Genomic DNA, 20,807 nt, shown 5'->3' with positions numbered 1-20,807 from the left:
GAGATTGGGCACTACATCACCACAAAGTGCCTAACATGTGAGGAAATGCCTCGTGATACCCTTTTTCCTCAGTCATGGGTTATGTCCACCGGATCATGGAGGAATTAAAAAGCTTGAAAAGAGGCCTGGAACCAAAGCCCGCGGAAAGGCCGAACGATGCCTCGCGGGCACCAAAATTCAAGGCTTTAATGTATCCCTAGTTCAAGTCTACACTTGTTTGTTTTTAAGAGTCTGTTGTCTACCCCTTTGTTCTCTTTTCATATCAAACAATGTTAATAGTGTGGAGTCTGTATTTCATTCATTTTTTTTCAAATGATAGCTTGTAATAGCATATTTTGGTAATAAAATGCAAAATTATGTCTTTACTTTTACTTATGGCAGAACTACGCCCGGTCTGATTCATGCAGGGACATGATACGTAGGCAATCCACATAAGATTCGACCACCACTAAAAGATAAAAAGAAAAGGCAAAGTGAATAAAGAAATGACATAAGCCGGAATGACGCATGCAGTCGAAGCAAAAACATGTTAGAAATGGTTAACTGCCTAGGAACATTGCATTCCCCAATGTGAAAGTGCAATATGTGTTAAACTCTAACGCTAACAAGTTTGTTGTTTATATTAGAGAAAGATATTTCAAAATAGTTAGCTCGTTAGAACGTTCTGGCAGATTACCATTACCACACAAGATCAAAAGGGCCCATTCTAGAAAGTATGTCTGTTTCGCACAAAAGTGTTGAGCAAGAAAAAACAGAGATACAAATGATGAAGGAGGAAGTAGACAGGTTGAGACAAGAGATAGCTGGGATGCACCTAGCCTGGGCTAAGGGACAAACACCACCAATACTTCCCCCTACTCCTACCCTTTCACCAGCTCGGACTCCTGAACACCCTTCCACTGGTCCATCAACGAGCTTCCCCATTGCCCAATACTATCAAGGGGAAACTTCCTATAATCCCCAAGCTTCACCACCCAAACAAAACCCTCTTCCACCAGCTGTTCCTATTTTCATGGCACCTCCACCCGCCACATTGCAAAAATCATCTGATGAACCAGTGTTTCAGGTTCACGACAATCAATACTATCCTCCTGAACTCACCTTCAAAGCACCCGAGCCATACCCTTACACCCCTCACCTTCAGCTCCCGACAGAAACTGAAAGGCCAGCTAAGAATCCGGAGCAGGACGAAGTGCTCCGTAAAGTGAAAAGCCTGGAGCAATCCTTCAGGAATATGCATAGATTGGGCAGCCAAGTCAGTGTGTCCTATAAAGATCTGTGTCCCTTCCCCGATGTTCAATTGTTGGCAGGTTTTAAGATGCCAAAGTTTGATCTATATGAGGGACATGGTGATCTCATGGCGCATCTACGAGGTTTCTGTAGTAAGATGAGAGGGGCAGGTGGAAAGGATGAGTTGTTGATTGCTTACTTTGGCCAGAGTTTGAGCGGGTCTGCATTGGAGTGGTACACGAGGCAGGATCCTAGCAGGTGGTACACCTGGGACAATCTAGCACAGGCATTTGCAGGTCATTTCCAGTATAACCTTGAGATCGTCCCCGACCGTCTCACACTATTAAAACTTGAGAAAAATCCCGGAGATAGCTTCAGGGAATTCAGATTCCGTTGGAGAGAACAAGCAGCAAGAGTCGATCCGCCAATGAGGGAAGGTGAAATGGTGGACTACTTCTTACAAACTTTGGAGCCAACTTACTTTGGTCACCTGGTAACGTTAGTTGGTAAATCTTTCAATGAAGTAGTAAAAATGGGCGACATGGTTGAAGAGGGACTCAGGTCCAACAAGATAATGAGTTATTCAGCGATCAAGGCCATAACTCAGGCTATCCAAAGCGGCACAGGAGGTGCGCTCGGGAAAAAGAAGAGAGAGGAGGTCGCAACAGTTGAAGCAGGTACTTGGTCCAGATCAAGAGGTCTTTCCCCTATCTACCAACCCAGACCCCATTACCCAAACTATCCACACACTCCATACAATCCTCCACAACCCTATTATCCACCACAAGAGCCACATTTCTCCGTCCATCACGCCAAAACTTACACCCAGCCTCCGGCTAGCCCGCAATGGCGTGCGCCGGCTCCCCAACATACATATCCACCTCCCCAACACACATATCCACCTCCACAAAACACATATCCACCACCGAGGGCATACAGGAATCCTTCAGGGCCAAGCTTCCGCGGAAATCAGGCTTTCAGGAATAAAAGGATGCAGAAGTCGAGAACATTTACTCCGTTGAGAGAAACCTATACTACTTTGTTTCACAAGTTGAGGCAGATAGGCCTATTAAGTCCTGTTGAACCCAAATTGCCAAATCTCTTTCCCAAAAATCTGGATCACTCAGTAAGCTGTGAATATTGTTCGGGGAATCCCAGGCATGATACTGAGAAGTGTTGGAAGTTGAAGACTGCCATACAAGATCTTATTGACACAAATAGGATCGAGGTTCAGGCACCAGAGGCACCCAACATCAATGAAAACTCGTTACTAGTGCACCATGAGGCCCACATGATCGAACTAGTGCATGAATGAGGGAAACCTAAAACACCCTTACAAACGGTAAGGATGATTCGCGCCAGTCCTAACGAAAAGTCGACCAGTGGAAAGGCAGTGGTACAATCGAGAAAGGTATATGACAAGCCATTTGTGGTAGTGGGGAAAGGTTCGTCTGTTGCTGCGAAGAAGCCAGAGTCAGTCAGGGAAGTGCTGCAGGGAGTATCAAGCAAACTAGTGTTGGTGGTGAAGGGGGTCCACGTGGAACCAGTTGTTATCAGTCCAGTAATGCAGTTGCCGATAACAAATGAGAAATTTGTGCCATGGAGCTACAGTCAAGTGGTAGTGATGCATAAGGGGAAGGAGGTTGTGGAAGAAGTATGTGAGGCCTAGGGGTTAACTCGTTCGGGAAGGTGTTTTGTTCCTGCAGAATTGAGAAGGGCCATATCCTATAACAATCAAGAAGCCAGTGACGGAGGAAGAAGTAGAGGAGTTTTTGAAGAAGATGAAGGCACAGGACTACTCAATTATAGAGCAGTTGAGAAAGACCCCAGCCCAGATTTCGTTGCTATCCTTGTTGATCCATTCAAGCGATCATTGTCAGGCCTTAATGAAGATTCTGAACGAAGCCCATGTCCCGGACAAGCTCTCAGTGAACCATTTGGAGAAAATAGTGCACAAGATCTTCGAGGTAAACCGAGTAACATTCTCTGATGATGAGTTACCGGTAGAGGGTACAGAACACAACAGAGCACTCTACCTGACTGTGAAATGCGAAGACTCGGTGGTCACTCGAGTACTAATTGATAATGGGTCAAGTGCCAATATCTATCCTTTGGCCACTCTGAACAAACTAAAGGTTGTTGATGATAGGATACACAAGAACAGCGTCTGCGTCCGAGGTTTTGATGGGGGCGGTACTGACATAGTGGGTGATATCGTACTGGAATTAACCATTGGTACAGTCGAGTTCACCATGGAATTTCAAGTGATAGATGTGGCGGTGTCGTATAATCTTCTGTTGGGATGACCCTGGATCCACGCAGCCAAAGCAGTGCCTTCTACACTGCATTATATGGTCAAATTTGAATGGGATAGACAAGAGATTGTGGTACACAGGGATGACGGTACATATGCCGTTAGCGAGGCCATTGTGCCCTTCATAGAAACTGACGATGACAAGGGCCCATGGGTTTATCAGGTTTTTGATGCAGTCTCAGTAGACAAAGTCCCTGAGACGGGTGGCCTTCCACTTCCCAGAATCATAGCTGCAACCTTTATGATAGCCTCAGAGATGTTGGACAGCGGGTTTGTACCAGGAAAAGGTCTGGGGATTGATCTGCAGGGAATGGTCCAGCCAGTTTCTTCGCCCAAGAACCTGGATACTTTTGGGTTGGGATTCAAGCCTACCGCAGCGGATGTAAAGCGGGCCCGCAAGTTGAAGAAAAGAGTCTGGGTCCTTCCTAAGCCAATCCCGCGCCTATCCAGATCATTTGTCAAAGTAGGGTGCGGAAAGTTGCCGGTCCCGGAAGTTCTCGGACCCCTGATCGGGCCAGATGGAGATTTGAATGAGGGCTTTGAAAGAATGTTCGCAGATATCAACATGATAGAAGTTGGATAGGTTTCCAGTAAGGCAGACATACAGTTTGTGGGGCCTAGGGCCAATGTCAACAATTGGATAGCTACTCATCTTCCTACTTGGAGGGAGTCCTGGTAGTTGGCTCTGATTTTCCTTCTTGTTTTCTGGATTATTCCAGGGTTGTAATCCAGATTCCTTTTTATTTTTATTATTGCTCAACAAAGTGTTAAACCTTGTTATCCCATAATTCAATAAAATGAAAAGTTTCTTCTTCATTCCTTATTTTATTTTTAATTATCGTTTCTTTCTTTTCTTTTTCTGAACAGTTCTTTTCATACTGGTCTTAACGACATGGCATGCACAACGGATCTTTAACCTAGTCTAAAAGATCAATCTGATTCCGAACTAACTATACAAGAGGTTGATTATGATAATGAATCGGAATACGATGAGGATGAAGCCTTCGAAGAAATAAACAGAAAGCTAAGCCAGTTTGAAGAAAAAACCAGGCCCAACTTAAATGACACAGAAGCCATCAATTTAGGGGATGCAGTCGATATCAGGGAAACTAAAATAAGCATCCACATTACACCAAATATCAGGGAAGAATTAATCAAAACACTTATTGAGTTCAAAGATGTTTTTGCATGGTCATATGATGTCATGTCGGGGTTAAGCACGGATTTAGTAGTTCATAAATTGCCTACTGACCCAGCATGCCCTCCCGTCAAGCAGAAATTGAGGAAGTTCAAAACAGACATGAGTGTGAAGATTAAAGAAGAAGTAACCAAGCAGCTGCAAGCAAAGGTTATTCGTGTCACTCGATATCCTGATTGGTTGGCTAATGTGGTGTCGGTGCCGAAGAAATATGGGAAGATCAGGGTGTGTGTCGATTACCGCAATCTGAATAGAGCGTGTCCAAAGGACAACTTTCCTTTACCCAACATCCATATCTTGATCGACAATTGTGCCGGATGTGAGATCGGATCTTTTGTAGATTGCTATGCTAGGTATCATCAGATTCTGATGGATGAAGAAGATGCGGAAAAGACGGCATTCATTATGCCGTGGGGACCGTATTGCTACCGGGTAATCCCATTTGGTTTGAAAAATGTTGGGGTAACGTACATGAGAGCGATGACCACTGTGTTTTATGACATGATCCACAAAGAAATTGAGGTGTACGTTGACGATGCGATCATAAAATCCAAGCATCAGGAAAACCACGTAGCAGACTTAAGGAAGTTTTTCCAAAGGCTTCGAAGGTACGATATTAAGCTCAACCCGCCAAATGTGCATTTGGAGTTCCATCTGGAAAGCTGTTGGGATTCATCATCAGTCGGCGAGGTATTGAACTAGACCCGTCGAAGATCAAATCTATCCAAGATTTGCCATCGCCGAAGAACAAGACAGAAGTAATGAGTCTGTTGGGAAGGTTGAATTACATCAGCAGATTTAATGCACAACTCACAGCAACCTGTGAACCCATTTTTCGGCTACTGAAGAAAGATGTTGCGATAGAATGGACGGCAGAATGTCAGGAGGCATTTGACCAGATCAAAGGATATTTATCAAATCCACCTGTGTTGATTCCACCTGAGTCGGGGAGACCGTTAATTCTTTATCTAACGGTCCTGGAGAATTCGTTTGGCTGCGTGTTGGGGCAACACGACATTACAGGAAGGAAGGAGCAAGCCATCTATTATCTCAGCAAGAAGTTTACAGTATATGAGGTTAAGTACACTCAAGTCGAGAAGACATGTTGCGCCCTAACTTAGGTGGCCCAGAAATTGATGCATTATTTGTCCTCATATACTACTTATCTCATTTCACACTTGGATCCACTAAAGTATATTTTCCAGAAGCCTATGCCTCCAGGGAGGTTAGCGAAATGGCAAATATTTCTCACGGAGTTTGACATCGTCTATGTGACGAGGATGGCCATGAAAGCCCAAGCACTAGCCGATCACTTGGCTGAGAATCCTGTTGATGAAGAATACGAGCCGTTGAGGACGTATTTTCCTGACGAGGAAGTAATGCATATAGATGAGTTGGAATTACCGGAGGAACTAGGTTGGAAGCTTTTCTTTGATGGAGCTGCAAATGCAAAGGGTGTTGGAATAGGAGCGGTACTAATTTCTGAAATAGGACGTCATTATCCAGTTACAGCTCAGCTGCGTTTCTATTGTACCAACAACATGGCTGAGTATGAGGCATGAATTTTGGGTCTACGGCTAGCTGCAGATATGGATGTCTAGGATGTCTTGGTCTTGGGGGACTCGGACCTCCTGGTGCATCAGATTCAGGGTGAATGAGAAACACGGGATCTGAAGCTCATACCATATCGACAATGTTTGCACGATCTGAGAAAGCGATTTCGATCAGTGGAGTTCAGATACATCCCAAGAGTTCACAATGAGGTTGCCGATGCTTTGGCCACTTTAGCATCAATGTTGCATCACCCAGACAAAATTCATGTTGACCCGTTGCATATCCAGGTTCGTGATCAGCATGCTTATTGCAACATGATAAAGGAAGAAATGGATGGCGAGCCATGGTTTTATGATGTCAAAGATTACCTCAAGATGGGGATATACCCGGAGCAGGCCACCGGAGATCAAAAGAGGGTCATTCGGCGATTGGCCAATGGATTTTTCCTCAGTGGATGAGTGTTGTACAAAAGAACCCCAGATTTGGGATTGCTGAGATGTATAGATGCCAGTCAAACCACGACAATTATGACAGAGGTACATGCTGGAGTTTGTGGGCCACATATGAGCGGATATGTATTGGCAAAGAAGATTCTTCGAGCAGGGTACTATTGGCTCACTATGGAGCGTGATTGTATCAATTTCGTGTGGAAATTCCATCAATGTCAGATATACTGAGATTTGATTCATTCTCCGCCGACAGAATTGCATACATTGTCAGCGCCATGGCCATTTGTTGCCTGGGGAATGGATGTCATTGGACCTATTGAGCCGGCAGCTACCAACGGTCATAGGTTTATTCTGGTGACCATCGACTATTTCACTAAGTGGGTTGAAGCTAAAACTTTCAAGTCGGTAACCAAGAAGGCAGTGGTGGATTTTGTTCACTCCCATATCATTTGTAGATTTGGGGTCCCAAAAGTGATCATCACGGATAATGGTGCTAATCTTAACAGCAATTTGATGAAAAAGGTATGTCAACAGTTTAAGATTACATACCATAATTCCACACCATATCGTCCCAAGGCGAATGGAGCAGTTGAAGTAGCCAACAAGAACATCAAGAAGATACTGAGGAAGATGGTAGAAGGATTCAGACAAAGGCATGAAAAATTACCATTTGCATTGTTAGGTTATCGCACCACTATCCGTACTTCAGTAGGGGCAACTCCTTATTTATTGGTATGTGGAACTGAAGCAGTAATACTGGCGGAAGTTGAAATTCCATCCCTTCGGATTGTTGCTGAGGCTGAGATTGATGATGACGAGTGGGTCAAAACCCGTTTGGAGTAGTTGAACTTGATTGATGAAAAGAGATTGGCAGCTGTGTGTCATGGCCAGTTATATCAAAAGAGAATGGCGAGATCCTACAACAAGAAGATGCGCCCCAGAAAATTTGAGGTGGGGCAACAGGTGTTGAAACGAATCCTGCCACATCAGGCCGAAGCAAAAGGCAAGTTCGCCCCAAATTGGCAAGGACCGTTCATTATAACCAGAGTGTTGTCCAATGTCACTTTATGTTTAACAGATATCGACGGGAAATACGTCGACATGGCTATCAATTCTGATGCAGTTAAGAGATATTATGTATGATTTCTTTTGATTGTAATTATTGTTTGTTTGTGGTTGCCATTTATCGGAGAATGAAATGGCTGAGGCAATTCTTTCTTCTATCCAAACGCTTTAACCTTTGCTTCCCCTTTTGAGCCTTATTTATTCTTTCATATCCCTCTTTTGGAATCAATAATTAAAATGAAAGAAAAAGAAAAAGAGAAAAAATAATGATAATAAAGAGAAAAGAAAAGTCACAAGAAAAACAAAGGAATTGGGAACTACGTTTGACCTGATTCCTCCTGAAGGATACGTAGGCGCCTCACGGCTCGGTCATAATGTAACAAAAATAAAAATCCCCAAGCAAGAAAACTGGGGCAGAAGTTTGCGTTTGTACTTTTGATAAGAAAGTTTGATTCCAAGAGTTGTACTGTTTTACCCATAAAAATTATTTTGAACTTTTGATACCCCTTTTCCTTTTAGCCATACACAAAAACCCATATTAATGTCCAAAAAAGACCTCCCGATCAGTATTCGAGAAGTGCCAAGTTATGCAAATGGAAGTCGGGGATAGCACCCCGATTCCCAACAGAGAAAAGGATCATGGACTGGAAATGAATTGATAGCCGAAAAGAATCCCCAGCAAAGAGAATCATATAAAAGACCCTCCAATCCCCAGCTGAGAAATAAAATAAAATGAGAGAGTCTTATTGGTGAAAACCTTCATAGGCACCATGAGGCGACGGGAGTTGAGAGAAATGAGAGAGTCTTATTAGTGAAAACCCCTCGAAGGGCACTATGAGGCGCCAAGGCAAGAGTGGCGGAAAGGGTCCACATTTGACAAAGGGTTGAGTATTTATTTATCCCCAGCAAGATGAAGCTGTCCGAAAGATGGATTGATACGAATAGACTGGGTTGATTAATCCGGAATGCACGACATGATCGTTGGGATCGGTTATATCATTCAAATAAGTTCTTTTCTTTCTTTTTCCCCAGCATTTGTTCGGAAAGACTTCTTCTTTTTCTGTTTTTGAAATCATCACTTTATCATTTCTTGGTTTAAAGACTTTACTTCCCCAGCAGTTTATTTTTGAAAAGGATTTTCAGAGCTTACTACCAGTTGCCAAAATGGTGCTAAGCAAAATGCGAATAAGACAAGCCAAAGATAAGGCGACAAAGCGAAAAGAAGTTTGTCGCAAGACCAAATGACGAATGGGTCTAGATCCCAAGAGGACCAAATTTCCAGGGGAAGTCGGAGGAAAATAGAAAGAACAACAGTTGAAAAGTTTTGGATCAAATTCCAAGAGGATCCCCAGCAGATTTCCAAGATACAGGAACAACTCCGACAGATTCTTGACCAAACTCCACAATGGTCGGACAACACAGAGCGGGGAAGGAAGAGAAAAGAAAAACCATCCCCAGTAGGAATAGCAGCCCCAGCAAATAATATCATCCCCAGCAAGTTTTATAGCAAACCAGGGAAAAGAAAAGGAAAAAAAACCATCCCCAGCAGAAGTGGCACGACCACTCGCCCCGTTTTAAACTAACAAATTTTTATTTGATTTGAAGTAGGGAAAGGAAATATTATTGACAGCAGAAAGACAGGGTCACAAAGAAGATTATCAAACTGGGGCAAAAAAATTTCTCTCATTATGAAAATTTTCTTAAAATCAGATAGTCATTTGGGAAAGACAGAAGATAACACAAGTTTTGAAGGAAGTAAAATCCCCAGCAGTATACGAGAAGGGAGATACAAGTTTTAAAAGAAAAGCAATCTTGGAAGAAGCAAGATAACCCAAAGTTGTAAAAGCAATGACCTTTGAATCAATATCATCCCCACCATTATTAAAAGGAGGAGGATAATTCCCCAGCAGTTTTATTCCCAGCCAGTTTCAGGGAAGTGAAAGCACCAGCTTTAAAGGAATAGTCTTGGAAGAAGGAAAATGACATATTGGTGAAATAAAATATCGGTGTTATCCCCAGCAGTTTGTAGAGGAATAAAACACCAGTTTTGAAGGAAGTTGTTGTTGAAATCAGGAGCCCGCCTGGAGAATGGAGGCTGATTTATTTTTAAGTTGTTGTTGAAGTCATGAGCCCGCCTGGAGAATGGAGGCTGAATTATTATTTTTTTTTTTAAAAAAGGTTGTTGAAGTCAGGAGCCCGCCTGGAGAATGGAAGCTGAATTACTTTTGAGAAAGTTGTTGAAGTCAGGAGCCCGCCTGGAGAATGGAGGCTGAATTACTTTTAAGTTGCTGATAAAGTCAGGAGCCCGCCTGGAGAATGGAGGCTGATTTATTTTCAAAATTTTTAAATTGTTGTTGAAGTCAGGAGCCCGCCTGGAGAATGGAGGCTGAATTACTTTTAAGTTGTTGTTGAAGTCAGGAGCCCGCCTGGAGAATGGAGGCTGAATTACTTTTAAGTTGCTGATAAAGTCAGGAGCCCGCCTGGAGAATGGAGGCTGATTTATTTTCAAAGTTGCTATGGAAGTCAGGAGCCCGCCTGGAGAATGGAGGCTGAATTATTTAAAAGTTGGAGAAGTCAGGAGCCCGCCTGTAGAACGGAGGTTGTTAAATTTTAAGTTGGAGTCAGGAGCCCGCCTGTAGAATGGAGGTTGTTAAATTTTAAGTTTGAGTCAGGAGCCCACCTTTAGAACGGAGGTTGTTTATTTTAAGTTGGAGAAGTCGGGAGCTCACTTGTAGAACGAAGGTTGTTATTTTAAGTTGGAGAAGTCAGGAGCCCGCCTGTAGAACGGAGGTTGTTATATTTTTAAGTTGTTGAAGTCAGGAGCCCTCCTGTAGAATGGAGGTTGTTAAATGTTAAGTTGGAGTCAGGAGCCCGCCTGTAGAACGAAGGTTGTTTATTTTAAGATGGAGAAGTCAGGGGCCCGCATGTAAAACGGAGGTTGTTATATTTTAAGATGGAGAAGTCAGAAGCCCGCCTGTAGAACGGAGGTTGTTATATTTTTAAGTTGAAGAAGTCAGGACCCCGCCCGGAGAATGGAGGTTGTGTCATCTTTCAAAAGTCAAGTTGGAGTCAGGAGCGTCCCCGCCTGCAGAATAGAAGAATACATTTCAAAATCAAATCAGAAGTCAGTAATGAGGAGGGCTACAACAAAAATCCCCAGCATAACAAGCTCTAATGTAGGAAGCAGTGTCCCCAGCAGACGGAGCGGAATGATAAAACTTGTGTTCAGAAAGGCAAAAGGTCAGTGTCATCCCCAACAATTTTCGAAAGAAAAACACCAGAGGAAACACAAGCCGACAAGAAAGCAAGGCAACTAGAGCAAGTGGAAGATAGATAAGATTTTGTAATTCCTAGTTTAGTCTAACTTCTTGTTTTCTTTTGGCACGGTGTAATAAGGAGATCGGTAAGCAGTAACAACAGCATGCAACAGCAGTAACAACAAAATTGCAGTTCCATGGTAGTCCCAGCTGCCAAAACTTCCCGAACTACATTAACCTGATTCCCTTCTAGCCAGAGATATGTAGGAAACCTTTGAAGCAAAGGTTCGGTTAAATCTTTTTCAAAAAAACAATGCTTCACACGGAGTATTCCAACTGGAAAAAATCGCTCGTATCCGCTCACTTTATCTTTGCATGAAAACCCTTCGTGTTTTCGGACAAAGAGGGGCAGCTGTGAGCATGTGATTTTTGCTTCACGAAAAAAAAAACTACTGCAAAAGAAATCAAAAATAAAACAAAATTCTCTTGGTGTGCAATTTTTAGGATTTGCGTGGCATTTTTGGATAATTGCTTGAGTTTTTGTCCGTAAATGTTTACCTTGTTGTAGTTAATTGAAAAATACTAAAACATTACATGTTGCATGCATATCTAGGATTTAATTATGCATTTAAGAATTAATTAAACCATTATTTGGCTCTGAAGAAGAAAATCACAAAAAATATGCATTTTATTCTATTTTGTTGTCATTGTGTGATTTTATTTTAAGATTTTAATTTGTGTGTTAATTGTTGTAAGTGTTAATTAATATTTGTGTAGTTTTATTTTTGATTTTACAATTTAATTAGGAATTGTTTTTAAATTAAATTAAATAAGGAAAAGGAAAAGAGTTCAAAAAAATGAAGTAAATTCGGACTGGGCCAGTTTTAAAAAAAGAGTTCAGGCCCAAAAGGTCAAACCCCCTACTCGGCCCAAGTCTGTCAACCCAAAGACCACCAACGACGTAGTATAGGGCAGGAGCTACGTCGTTTTGATGGTGCCCGGTCCAGTTAATCTCAAAAGACAAACCAAACGACACCGTATTGACACTTTCCATCTGGACCGTTGATCAAATAAATCTAACGGTCCAGTTCAGTTCTTTCATTAAACCAAACGACGCCTATGGTCGAATTTGATCAGGATCGTCCATTGCTTTTGATCTAATGGCTCTCAGGCCTTCCCTCATGACCCGACCCACTCCCGTCTGAGACCGACCCAATCCCCACTCAACATTGCACCGTTCCCTTAAGTGAAGAGATCCTGGCCATCCATCGCACCTGATCCAACGGCCAGGATCCATCCCTCCCCTTCGTATATAAGCCCCATCTCTCACCCCACGCCCCCATAGCCAAACGCTCCCCCCCCCCCCCCGTTGCCCTATTCATCGTCTCTTTCAGAGACGGACCCCAAAACCCTAGCCTCCCTGAAATCCTTCCGTTTGAAAGCCGGCGGCAACGACGCCGGTGACCATCACCTTAACACCCTAAGACCATCTGACCACCCCCGTTCCAAATATGTTACTCGTGGGGTTCGAATCTTCCCCCATCTTCTCGAATCTTCATTTGAAGATTCGAGCCAAATGGAAACCTACATCAACCAACCCCAAACTCACCCCAAGGCACCCCCCAACCACCTTCATTACAGATCTGTTGGTTGCTCACCTCGAATCACCCTATAGCTTCTCGAATCTTCAATCGAAGATTCGAGCAAAACCTAAACCTACCCCAAACTCACATCAGATATCCACCAGGCCTCCCTCATACCCTAAATAACTTTGGTTCCCTTCGAATCTGGCTAGAAACATTCGAGCCCTAAATCAAAAAATAGGAACCCTAGAAATTCAAATCATGGAATCCGTCCAAATTAAGTGAGGATTCGGGGTCTGATCGACCTTAATCGAAGTGTTCTCAGTTGAGAACACTTTGACTAAGGTCTGTTCGACCTCAAAGTGTCCGAGTCCGAAGATCGAGCCTTGGTCCGCATAATTCTGATATTTTGAGGTATTTTCCTTTTTTCACTTGTATCTGTTTATATCTATTTATTTGTTAGTTTAGTTTTATTGTTTTTTTTAATTCTTTTGTCAATTAATTCTGTTCATCTTCAGTAGACTTTTTTATTTGGTCCAGTTCTTCATTTGTTTATGTTTGTTATAATTGTTATGTGTAATAATTTGTGTAATCGACTAATAAGTTGCGTCGATTAATTAATTTTCAGTTAATCTATGTTTCTGTCGATACCACTGAAATTACCCGTGAATTACCTGATTATCTGGGTCTGATTGTTTAGCGTCAATTGTTGTAGGCAATTAGTTAATTAGTTTCGTCGATTAATTCGTTCTTGTTTATAAACAATAAGTTCGTCAAATGGTTGTTGTGTGTGCTGATATGTGGACACTTAGTTTCAAGGCATTGTCAATAGGCTGACAATGAACTTGCATTCATGTTGACTCTGATTTTATTGTTCAATATCAGCTTTAAGGATTCTATCAAGTTCTATGTTGTGTTAAGTCTGGTGTTGATTTAATTTCAAGTTCATTTGTTCCAATTGATTTCTAACCTCAGTCCTTCAGTTATCAGAAAATAAGTTTGATTATAGTTGTTAGTCAGGTTTAATTTTCAAATTTTTGGATTAGTTAAAAACAGATTTCAGAACTTAAATTTTAATACAGCTGAATAATTGTATTAGGAGGCAGTAATATTAAGGGGTTTTCAGGGGTGATTTGGGAATGAAACAGTTAGGGTAATATTTTAATGTTAGTGTTTTGTGAGTGGGATATTAATTAATTTAGTAATGGGGAACAAAAGAGAATGGGTGGCTGAAAATAAGGAAAAGTTTTCCTTAGTGGGATTTAAAGTGGAAAATTCAGATTTTTAGTAGAAAAAGGGGGCTGGAAAGGGTCTGGCTTTGGGTATAAGATAGGGGTCATTTGGGACTAAGAGGGGGATTTTTTTGAACACAAAGAAAAAAATTCAGGGTTTACGTTAAAAAAGAACTGATTTTTCAGAACTAAAAATTGATTCTGAGAGTTAAAAACTGAAAGTTAAGCCTTTCTTTACGGCTGAAAATCAGAATTCTGTTATTGCTTCCGTGGTTTGCATTTGGTACTACTGATTTTCGGATTGGCTTTCCTGGTTTTTCTTTTGGTTTTGGAGTGTTGTTTCGTTTGAATTTTTGGGTTTCTATTTGGTTTTCAAGTTTTCTGCTTGGTATCTGAATCTGGCTATTGGGTTTCTGCCGCTATTTGTTACGGGGTTGTTCTGTGTATTCCTGCGCTATTGCTGTTGTTGTGTTGTTTACTGCTGTCCTGCCGATCTTCCTCTTCTTCTCTTGTTCTATTACCAGGTACATTCTCGAATCACAATGTCATGTAACTGTTGAAAAAATGAAAGGCAATGCTCGAATAGTCGAGTATTTAAGTTGTACTGATAGCTTAATAGTCAAATGATAGGTAGTTTTATAGTCTATCTTTGTAATTCAATAAAGAAGGTGGACTATAAGATTTATATTCGACTGAACTATTTTCTACAATTTTCCTTAGTTTCGATGTATGATAGTTGGGGTTTTGTTTTGTTTTAAATAAATATATCGAATTGTTGGAATTGAACAAGTTTAGGTAATCCTAATTGGAGCCGGCATCAGTCTGAAATAATAGGTTAATCGTGAACATGTAGATAAACCTAGTTAAGGCGTGAATTTGGGCTAATTGTGTGAATTAGGTATTAAGGTTTGGTTCAGGCAGCTTGTTTATTTAAAAGGGGGGGCTTGTTTGGTTTGAAGAGGTAAGTGTTGAATAGGTTTAGTTCTGCCAGTTTTAGGCAGAAATAAAAAGGCCATTAACTTTATAGAATTCGTAGGTTTGACATATTTGAAGCGCGATTCAATGTAGAAAGGATAAGAACCTTAATCCAATAGGTTATTCAAGTTAACGAGCTAGCTTCAACAAACGTTCGTAAGCATCAGTAATTAAGGTGGGTTTAGTTTTAAATAGTTGAAAAACATTTAGTCCCAATGAATCAATTCGTCTAACAATGCGAGTTTAATCTAGCTATAGGCTAATTAGTTTCTTCTGAATATATCATTTGTCGATTCCGTATTTTATTTATAATTTTAATTTTAGTAATTTTCTCTTCCGTTAACATTTGTCTTAATCTAGCAATTAATATGTTACGCTTTTTTTTTGGCATGTAATTAATTAGGATTTTTCTCTTTTATTTTAGAGACGAATTTAATAGCAATGTAGTCACTTTAGGATATCCTTAAAATAAATGAGGCGTGCTTCGCAAAAAAAATAAATCGTAAGCTGCGGGGCCCTCTATACGTGTTTGAAAAATTACTTAGACTTCGGGATGAGCCGTTTAGCAAAATTTCACGGCCTTACCCAAAATAATGATACTCTAGTCGCTTTAGGCGCGCCTTGAATAAATTACTTTTTTAAACTCGGGTGCACATTTATGTGACCCAAATCCAAATCTTAACGAAGTCGAAATGTGTCGATAACCACGGGTACATTGACTGTGACGTGATTCGAGATACGTTTTTCACAACGTTGCAATTCTCCGTAAAATAATAACAATAATAATAAAATTGATAAAAGCGGTTCAAAGTTAAAATTTGCATATAAGTTCTTAATTGTTAAAAATCAGATAAATAAGCCAAATATAACAGTTGAGCGACCGTGCTAGAACCACGGAACTCGGGAATGCCTAACACCTTCTCCCGGGTTAACAGAATTCCTTATCCGGATTTCTGGTTCGCGGACTGTTAAACAGAGTCAATCTTTTCCTCGATTCGGGATTTGACCGGTGACTTGGGACACCATAAATCTCCCAAGTGGCGACTCTGAAATAAATAAATAAATAAATAAATCTCGTTTTGATTGTCCTTTAATTGGAATAAACTCCCTTCTGCGTCCCTTTTGCTGGCGGCGCGGGCGAAAAAGGAGGTGTGACAATCTTTACGTTTATCGGTTGGTATTAGGTGAAATCACATATCCTTAAAATCAATTTATAAATTTAATTGTTATCCAATTTTTAGGGTAAACAAAGCCCTTTCCATTCTTTCTGCAAACCATCCATTTCTATCTTAGCCCTTTTTGTTGGTAGACTGAAGAAGAAGAAGTTTCATTATTTCCGGGGACTTAAAGTTAAAACAGTCGGAAACAAAGCTAAAGGGCAATTTAGGGTTGCGGTGCTTGTTTATCTCTACTCTATTTCACTTCAGATTAATAAACTACAATACGATACATAATAAAACGACACGTAATAACCATCCAAATAAGTTGTAAGGGATATGTACCAGCAGGTATCTGGAGACTAACTATAAAAGTTGAGAAACGTAGACCAACTAATAAACGATCTGCAATTGAAACGTTAACTTCATACCTCATGGTGTGATCTTCACTTTGTTTAATTTGCGAGACTATTTCCAAATATTGTTTCTCCAATTTTTGTTGGAATTCTCAGATTTATGCTCCCTCCGTCTTAATTTATCTGTCGTAATTCTCTCTTATACGGTCCTTAAGAAGATAGGAGGTATTTTTGACTATGTTATTCTTATTTATGTCTTGTTAGTGTTTGAACAATTATAATATTAACCCATAATGGAGGTGTTTGTAGTCTTCAAGAACAATTACTATCAACGGTAAAATAGGGAAAAAATAGTTAAGTTTGTCCTGAACTATAAAAATGACAAACAATTTGAGACAACTATTTTTAGCAAATACGACAGATAATTTGAGATGGAGGGAGTACAAAATAAGCACACATGTTTGTCAGTAATGAAGGCTTTTCATTTTTTATTCTTGGTAACTGGTCTGTTATGTTGAAATGTATGACCATCTCACTTAAAAGCTTAATTAGATATAGAATATATTTTTTGTTTTTTTAACTATGTCTTCGAGACGCCTCTCACGTGCAGATCTGATTTTTTATGATGGGTGAAGCACATAAATATTCTTTTTTAAATAATGGATTACCGGTGAGATTCGAACCTATAACCTAGGATCTCTGCATACTCAGATTATCAATATGGCTATACGAGGATGTGCCTTTAGTTCTTGCTTAGATAGTTCATACAGCGAAGACAAACAAGATTCCATCTACTATTAATTTATTACTATTCAAATTCAATTCCAACTAAATATCTTTTATTTTTTCCTTCAACCATCAAAGTAACAGACTATCAAGTCCTCTGAACAAACAATTATATATAGTATAAATTAATGAAAAGAAAGTATCGGGAAAGAGAGAAAAGTCATACTCCGTACGTACAAACAATTTAGTACTAAGTTAAATGGATATATCGAGTTGTATCGACGACGACTAAGATAACCTAAATTCATTGGTGTGAATATATGAAATTGCTGCTCGTATAATTAGCAGCAGACCAAAGAATCACCGACGATTACTCTAAAACAGATTTTGCATAAACTGTCACATGCACTTGTTTTCTTCTTGTCTCTTTTCAACTTTTATTTAACAAACTCTTACGTACATTTCCGTATCTCCGGGGATTGCCAAAACAACGCGCATAATTTATATATATCTTTCTCAAAACGAAAAATAATAATAATATGAAAGACAAATCATACATGCTAATTCTTATTATTTGGAAGATGATATAAGTTTCTATTATAAGTAATCACCGACAACCGCGTATTACTATACTGCTGCATGCTACTCTGTAGTAAGCATTGATGAATTATTCGAATTTGAGAATCCCAAGTCTATAAAAAGAAGAAATAGGCACGTCCATTTATGCAATAGTCGAGTCATTAATATATCATCACTTCGATTCCAAGAAATCTTCACATTCTTGTTTCTTTTTGAGATTTTCAAGGTTATGGAGAAACTTGTTCCTTGTCTTTCGATTTGTGGGTTTGTTTTGTTGTTTACTTGTTTGTTTATTGAGGAGATCAACGGTCAAAATTGGCTTAATGGTCGCGCAACTTTTTATGGTGTTAATCAAGATCCTAGCACCTTTGGTAAGTCTCGTTAAATTAGTAACATGGGTACTGTAAATGTTTTGTTATAATGAATTTATTACAATAATTAAAACACACGTATGTTCTAGAAAACCAAACATGCATTATGCATATACTTTTTCTAGATGGGTTGAGTAAAATTTGAGACGGTCAAAGCAAGTCATATTTCAATGCTCTTTTGCTTTATATCATAATGTGTGTTATTGGCAGGAGAAGCTACATTCCGATAACTGTGGCCAATTGATCATTCTTAATCAAAAAATTATACTGAATACATAGATAAAATATTAGATTTAAAAGGTATATAACATATATTGAATATTCTTTATCGGAGTTTTATTACTTTGCTCAAATTTAAACATCCTTGAGAAAATTCCATCACTGCATATTGGTTCAAGATCGGTAAATAACGAGTCATAACCAAGTCCGCTTAACATGACCAAACTTTCCTTCCTTTTTTGTGTTGATTTTTGAAAATACATTACTACTAATGTATTTTTTTAAACTCTTAGCTTAAATATATAATTCTTCAAATTTTTCATGATTTTTAATCTCCGAATTTAATTATATATATTCGGGTTTATATATGTTGCATTTTGACTGATGGATTACACTGTTTGATCCATTTCGATTAATTAATTAGTTTAATGAATCACTTCAAGTTCAAAGTCTAGTCGATAATGGGATTACAATCCAATAAGCTTAATTTGAGCAAGTTGGATGTGTTGCTAAAAAGTGAGTTATATCTTGCTACCTATAATACTATCCGTTATTTATACTATAAGATAACTTATAAGACGTACAAAAGAAATACAACCTAATTTTTAACTCCTACTTGATTGGTCAGGTGGAGCTTGCGGTTACGATAACCCTTATCACGCCGGATTTGGAGTAAACACAGCGGCATTGAGTAGCGCACTGTTCAGAAATGGAGAAGCTTGTGGAGCTTGCTACACAGTAAGATGCAACCGCAAACTCGATCGTAAGTGGTGCCTCCCACATGGGGCCGTCACTGTGACGGCCACCAATTTTTGCCCTCCGAACAACCACGGAGGGTGGTGTGATGCACCACGACAACACTTTGACATGTCCATGCCCGCTTTCCTTCGCATTGCTCGACAAGGCAATGAAGGCATTGTTCCTATTCTCTACAAAAGGTAATATGCTATACCGTTTAAGTTTCTATATTATTCATGAACTTTTATGTCGTATTATAACTAGTGGCTATTTTGTGCAAACAACGTCAGTCTAATATTGTTACTACTCAGTTTGTATTTATATATCTGAGTGTGGGGTTGTAGAGGTTCTAAAGCTTTACTTTTTGTTTCAGAATATATTTTTTATAAACTTTTTCAGCGAAATAGTATCGGCTGACACCCATATATCTTCGCCACTGTTATACATATATTTACTTCTTTTCCAGTTTAAGTTTAAGTAGATGCATTATTTAAATATTATAAGTTCAATATTTAAACTTCTTAGTATTGAACCTATTATATTTTAAATTTATGGGTTCAGACCTAGTAATGTGTGTAATTTTAATGAATTTTTATACTAAATTTATACCTCACGTTGAAAATATTGGATTCATATGAACCCGGTAATATAACACTGCATAGCATACGCCTCTGTTAATTAAGATCTACACGTCCTAGCGATGCTATGTTTATAGACGTTTGTTAATAAAAGTCAAACTCGATTCTTTATCATATGCACAACTATAGATATATTAGAGAATAATTCCCATGTGAGCAACTTGCTTTCTGTTCAAGAATAAAGCTTACATTCCAACTACTAGACAACTTCTCTATATTTTAATGTTAACGTTGCACCTTTCGGCACGTTTATTTAATATATCCATTGTGCTGATATATATATATATATATATATATATATATATATATATATATGAGATTTCTGCAGGGTGTCATGTAGGAGAAGAGGAGGAGTACGTTTCACATTAAAAGGACAAGCAAATTTTAACATGGTGATGATATCTAATATAGGAGGTAGTGGTGATATAAAGAGTGTATGGATCAGAGGGTCAAGAACAAAAAGCTGGCTTGCTATGTATAGAAACTGGGGTGTCAATTGGCAAAGTCGTATTGACCTTCGATCACAAACGCTGTCGTTTAGACTCACTTTAGTTGATGGCAAGACTATGGAGTTCCTCAGCGTTGTACCTTCTTCATGGAAATTTGGACAGACTTTTGCCTCACGCAGACAGTTCTATTAATATAAATACCAATTCTTGAAGTCTAGATATATATATTTAACCTACATTATGTTCATGACCTGAGCTTTTTTAGATGGTTCATGGACATGCTTTGTAAGTTATTATGAAAGTTGTATCATTTTTCTTTTTTTTTTTCCTTTTTTTTTGGCATGACAATTTCATTGTTGTTGGAAGTCAAGAATAATGTGCATGGTTTTAACGAATTAATGCCTCATGTATTGTCGGCCTCGAGAATTTGAGAGCGTGACAAGCTGCTTATATTTTACTAATTCCATTCATTAATGTACTCTTAAATCTCATGAATGAGGAAGAAGAGGAAGTGATGGTGTTTAATTTCTTTAATTCGTTTTTATTTGGATTTCTTTTTCTTTGAGTCCATTACTCATATGGTTATTGAACTACATGAATTATCGAGTAACGTCACCTTTTTTTTATTTGTAACAAGAAAATCACTCAACTATCCGTATTGCACTCTGATGATCACTCAACTGGATTTATTCATTTTTTAGTGGAAAATGTTGCCTT

At 39.3% G+C, this 20,807-nt stretch overlaps 1 protein-coding gene across 1 annotated transcript; it reads left to right on the top strand.

Annotated features, from left to right (window-relative positions):
* The first annotated feature begins 17,816 nt into the window (after positions 1-17,816).
* LOC107761987 (expansin-A12-like) lies at positions 17,817-20,601 on the top strand. Its single transcript, XM_016580289.2, has 3 exons — positions 17,817-18,046; positions 18,894-19,203; positions 19,970-20,601. The coding sequence occupies exons 1-3, from the start codon at positions 17,905-17,907 to the stop codon at positions 20,280-20,282; spliced, it is 765 nt and encodes a 254-aa protein (XP_016435775.1). The 5' UTR covers positions 17,817-17,904; the 3' UTR covers positions 20,283-20,601.
* Positions 20,602-20,807: the final 206 nt, after the last annotated feature.

The sequence above is a fragment of the Nicotiana tabacum genome, chromosome 10, assembly GCF_000715075.1.
Source record: "Nicotiana tabacum cultivar K326 chromosome 10, ASM71507v2, whole genome shotgun sequence".
Lineage (NCBI taxonomy): Eukaryota > Viridiplantae > Streptophyta > Magnoliopsida > Solanales > Solanaceae > Nicotiana > Nicotiana tabacum.
This window is presented reverse-complemented; position numbering and strand designations above follow the sequence as displayed.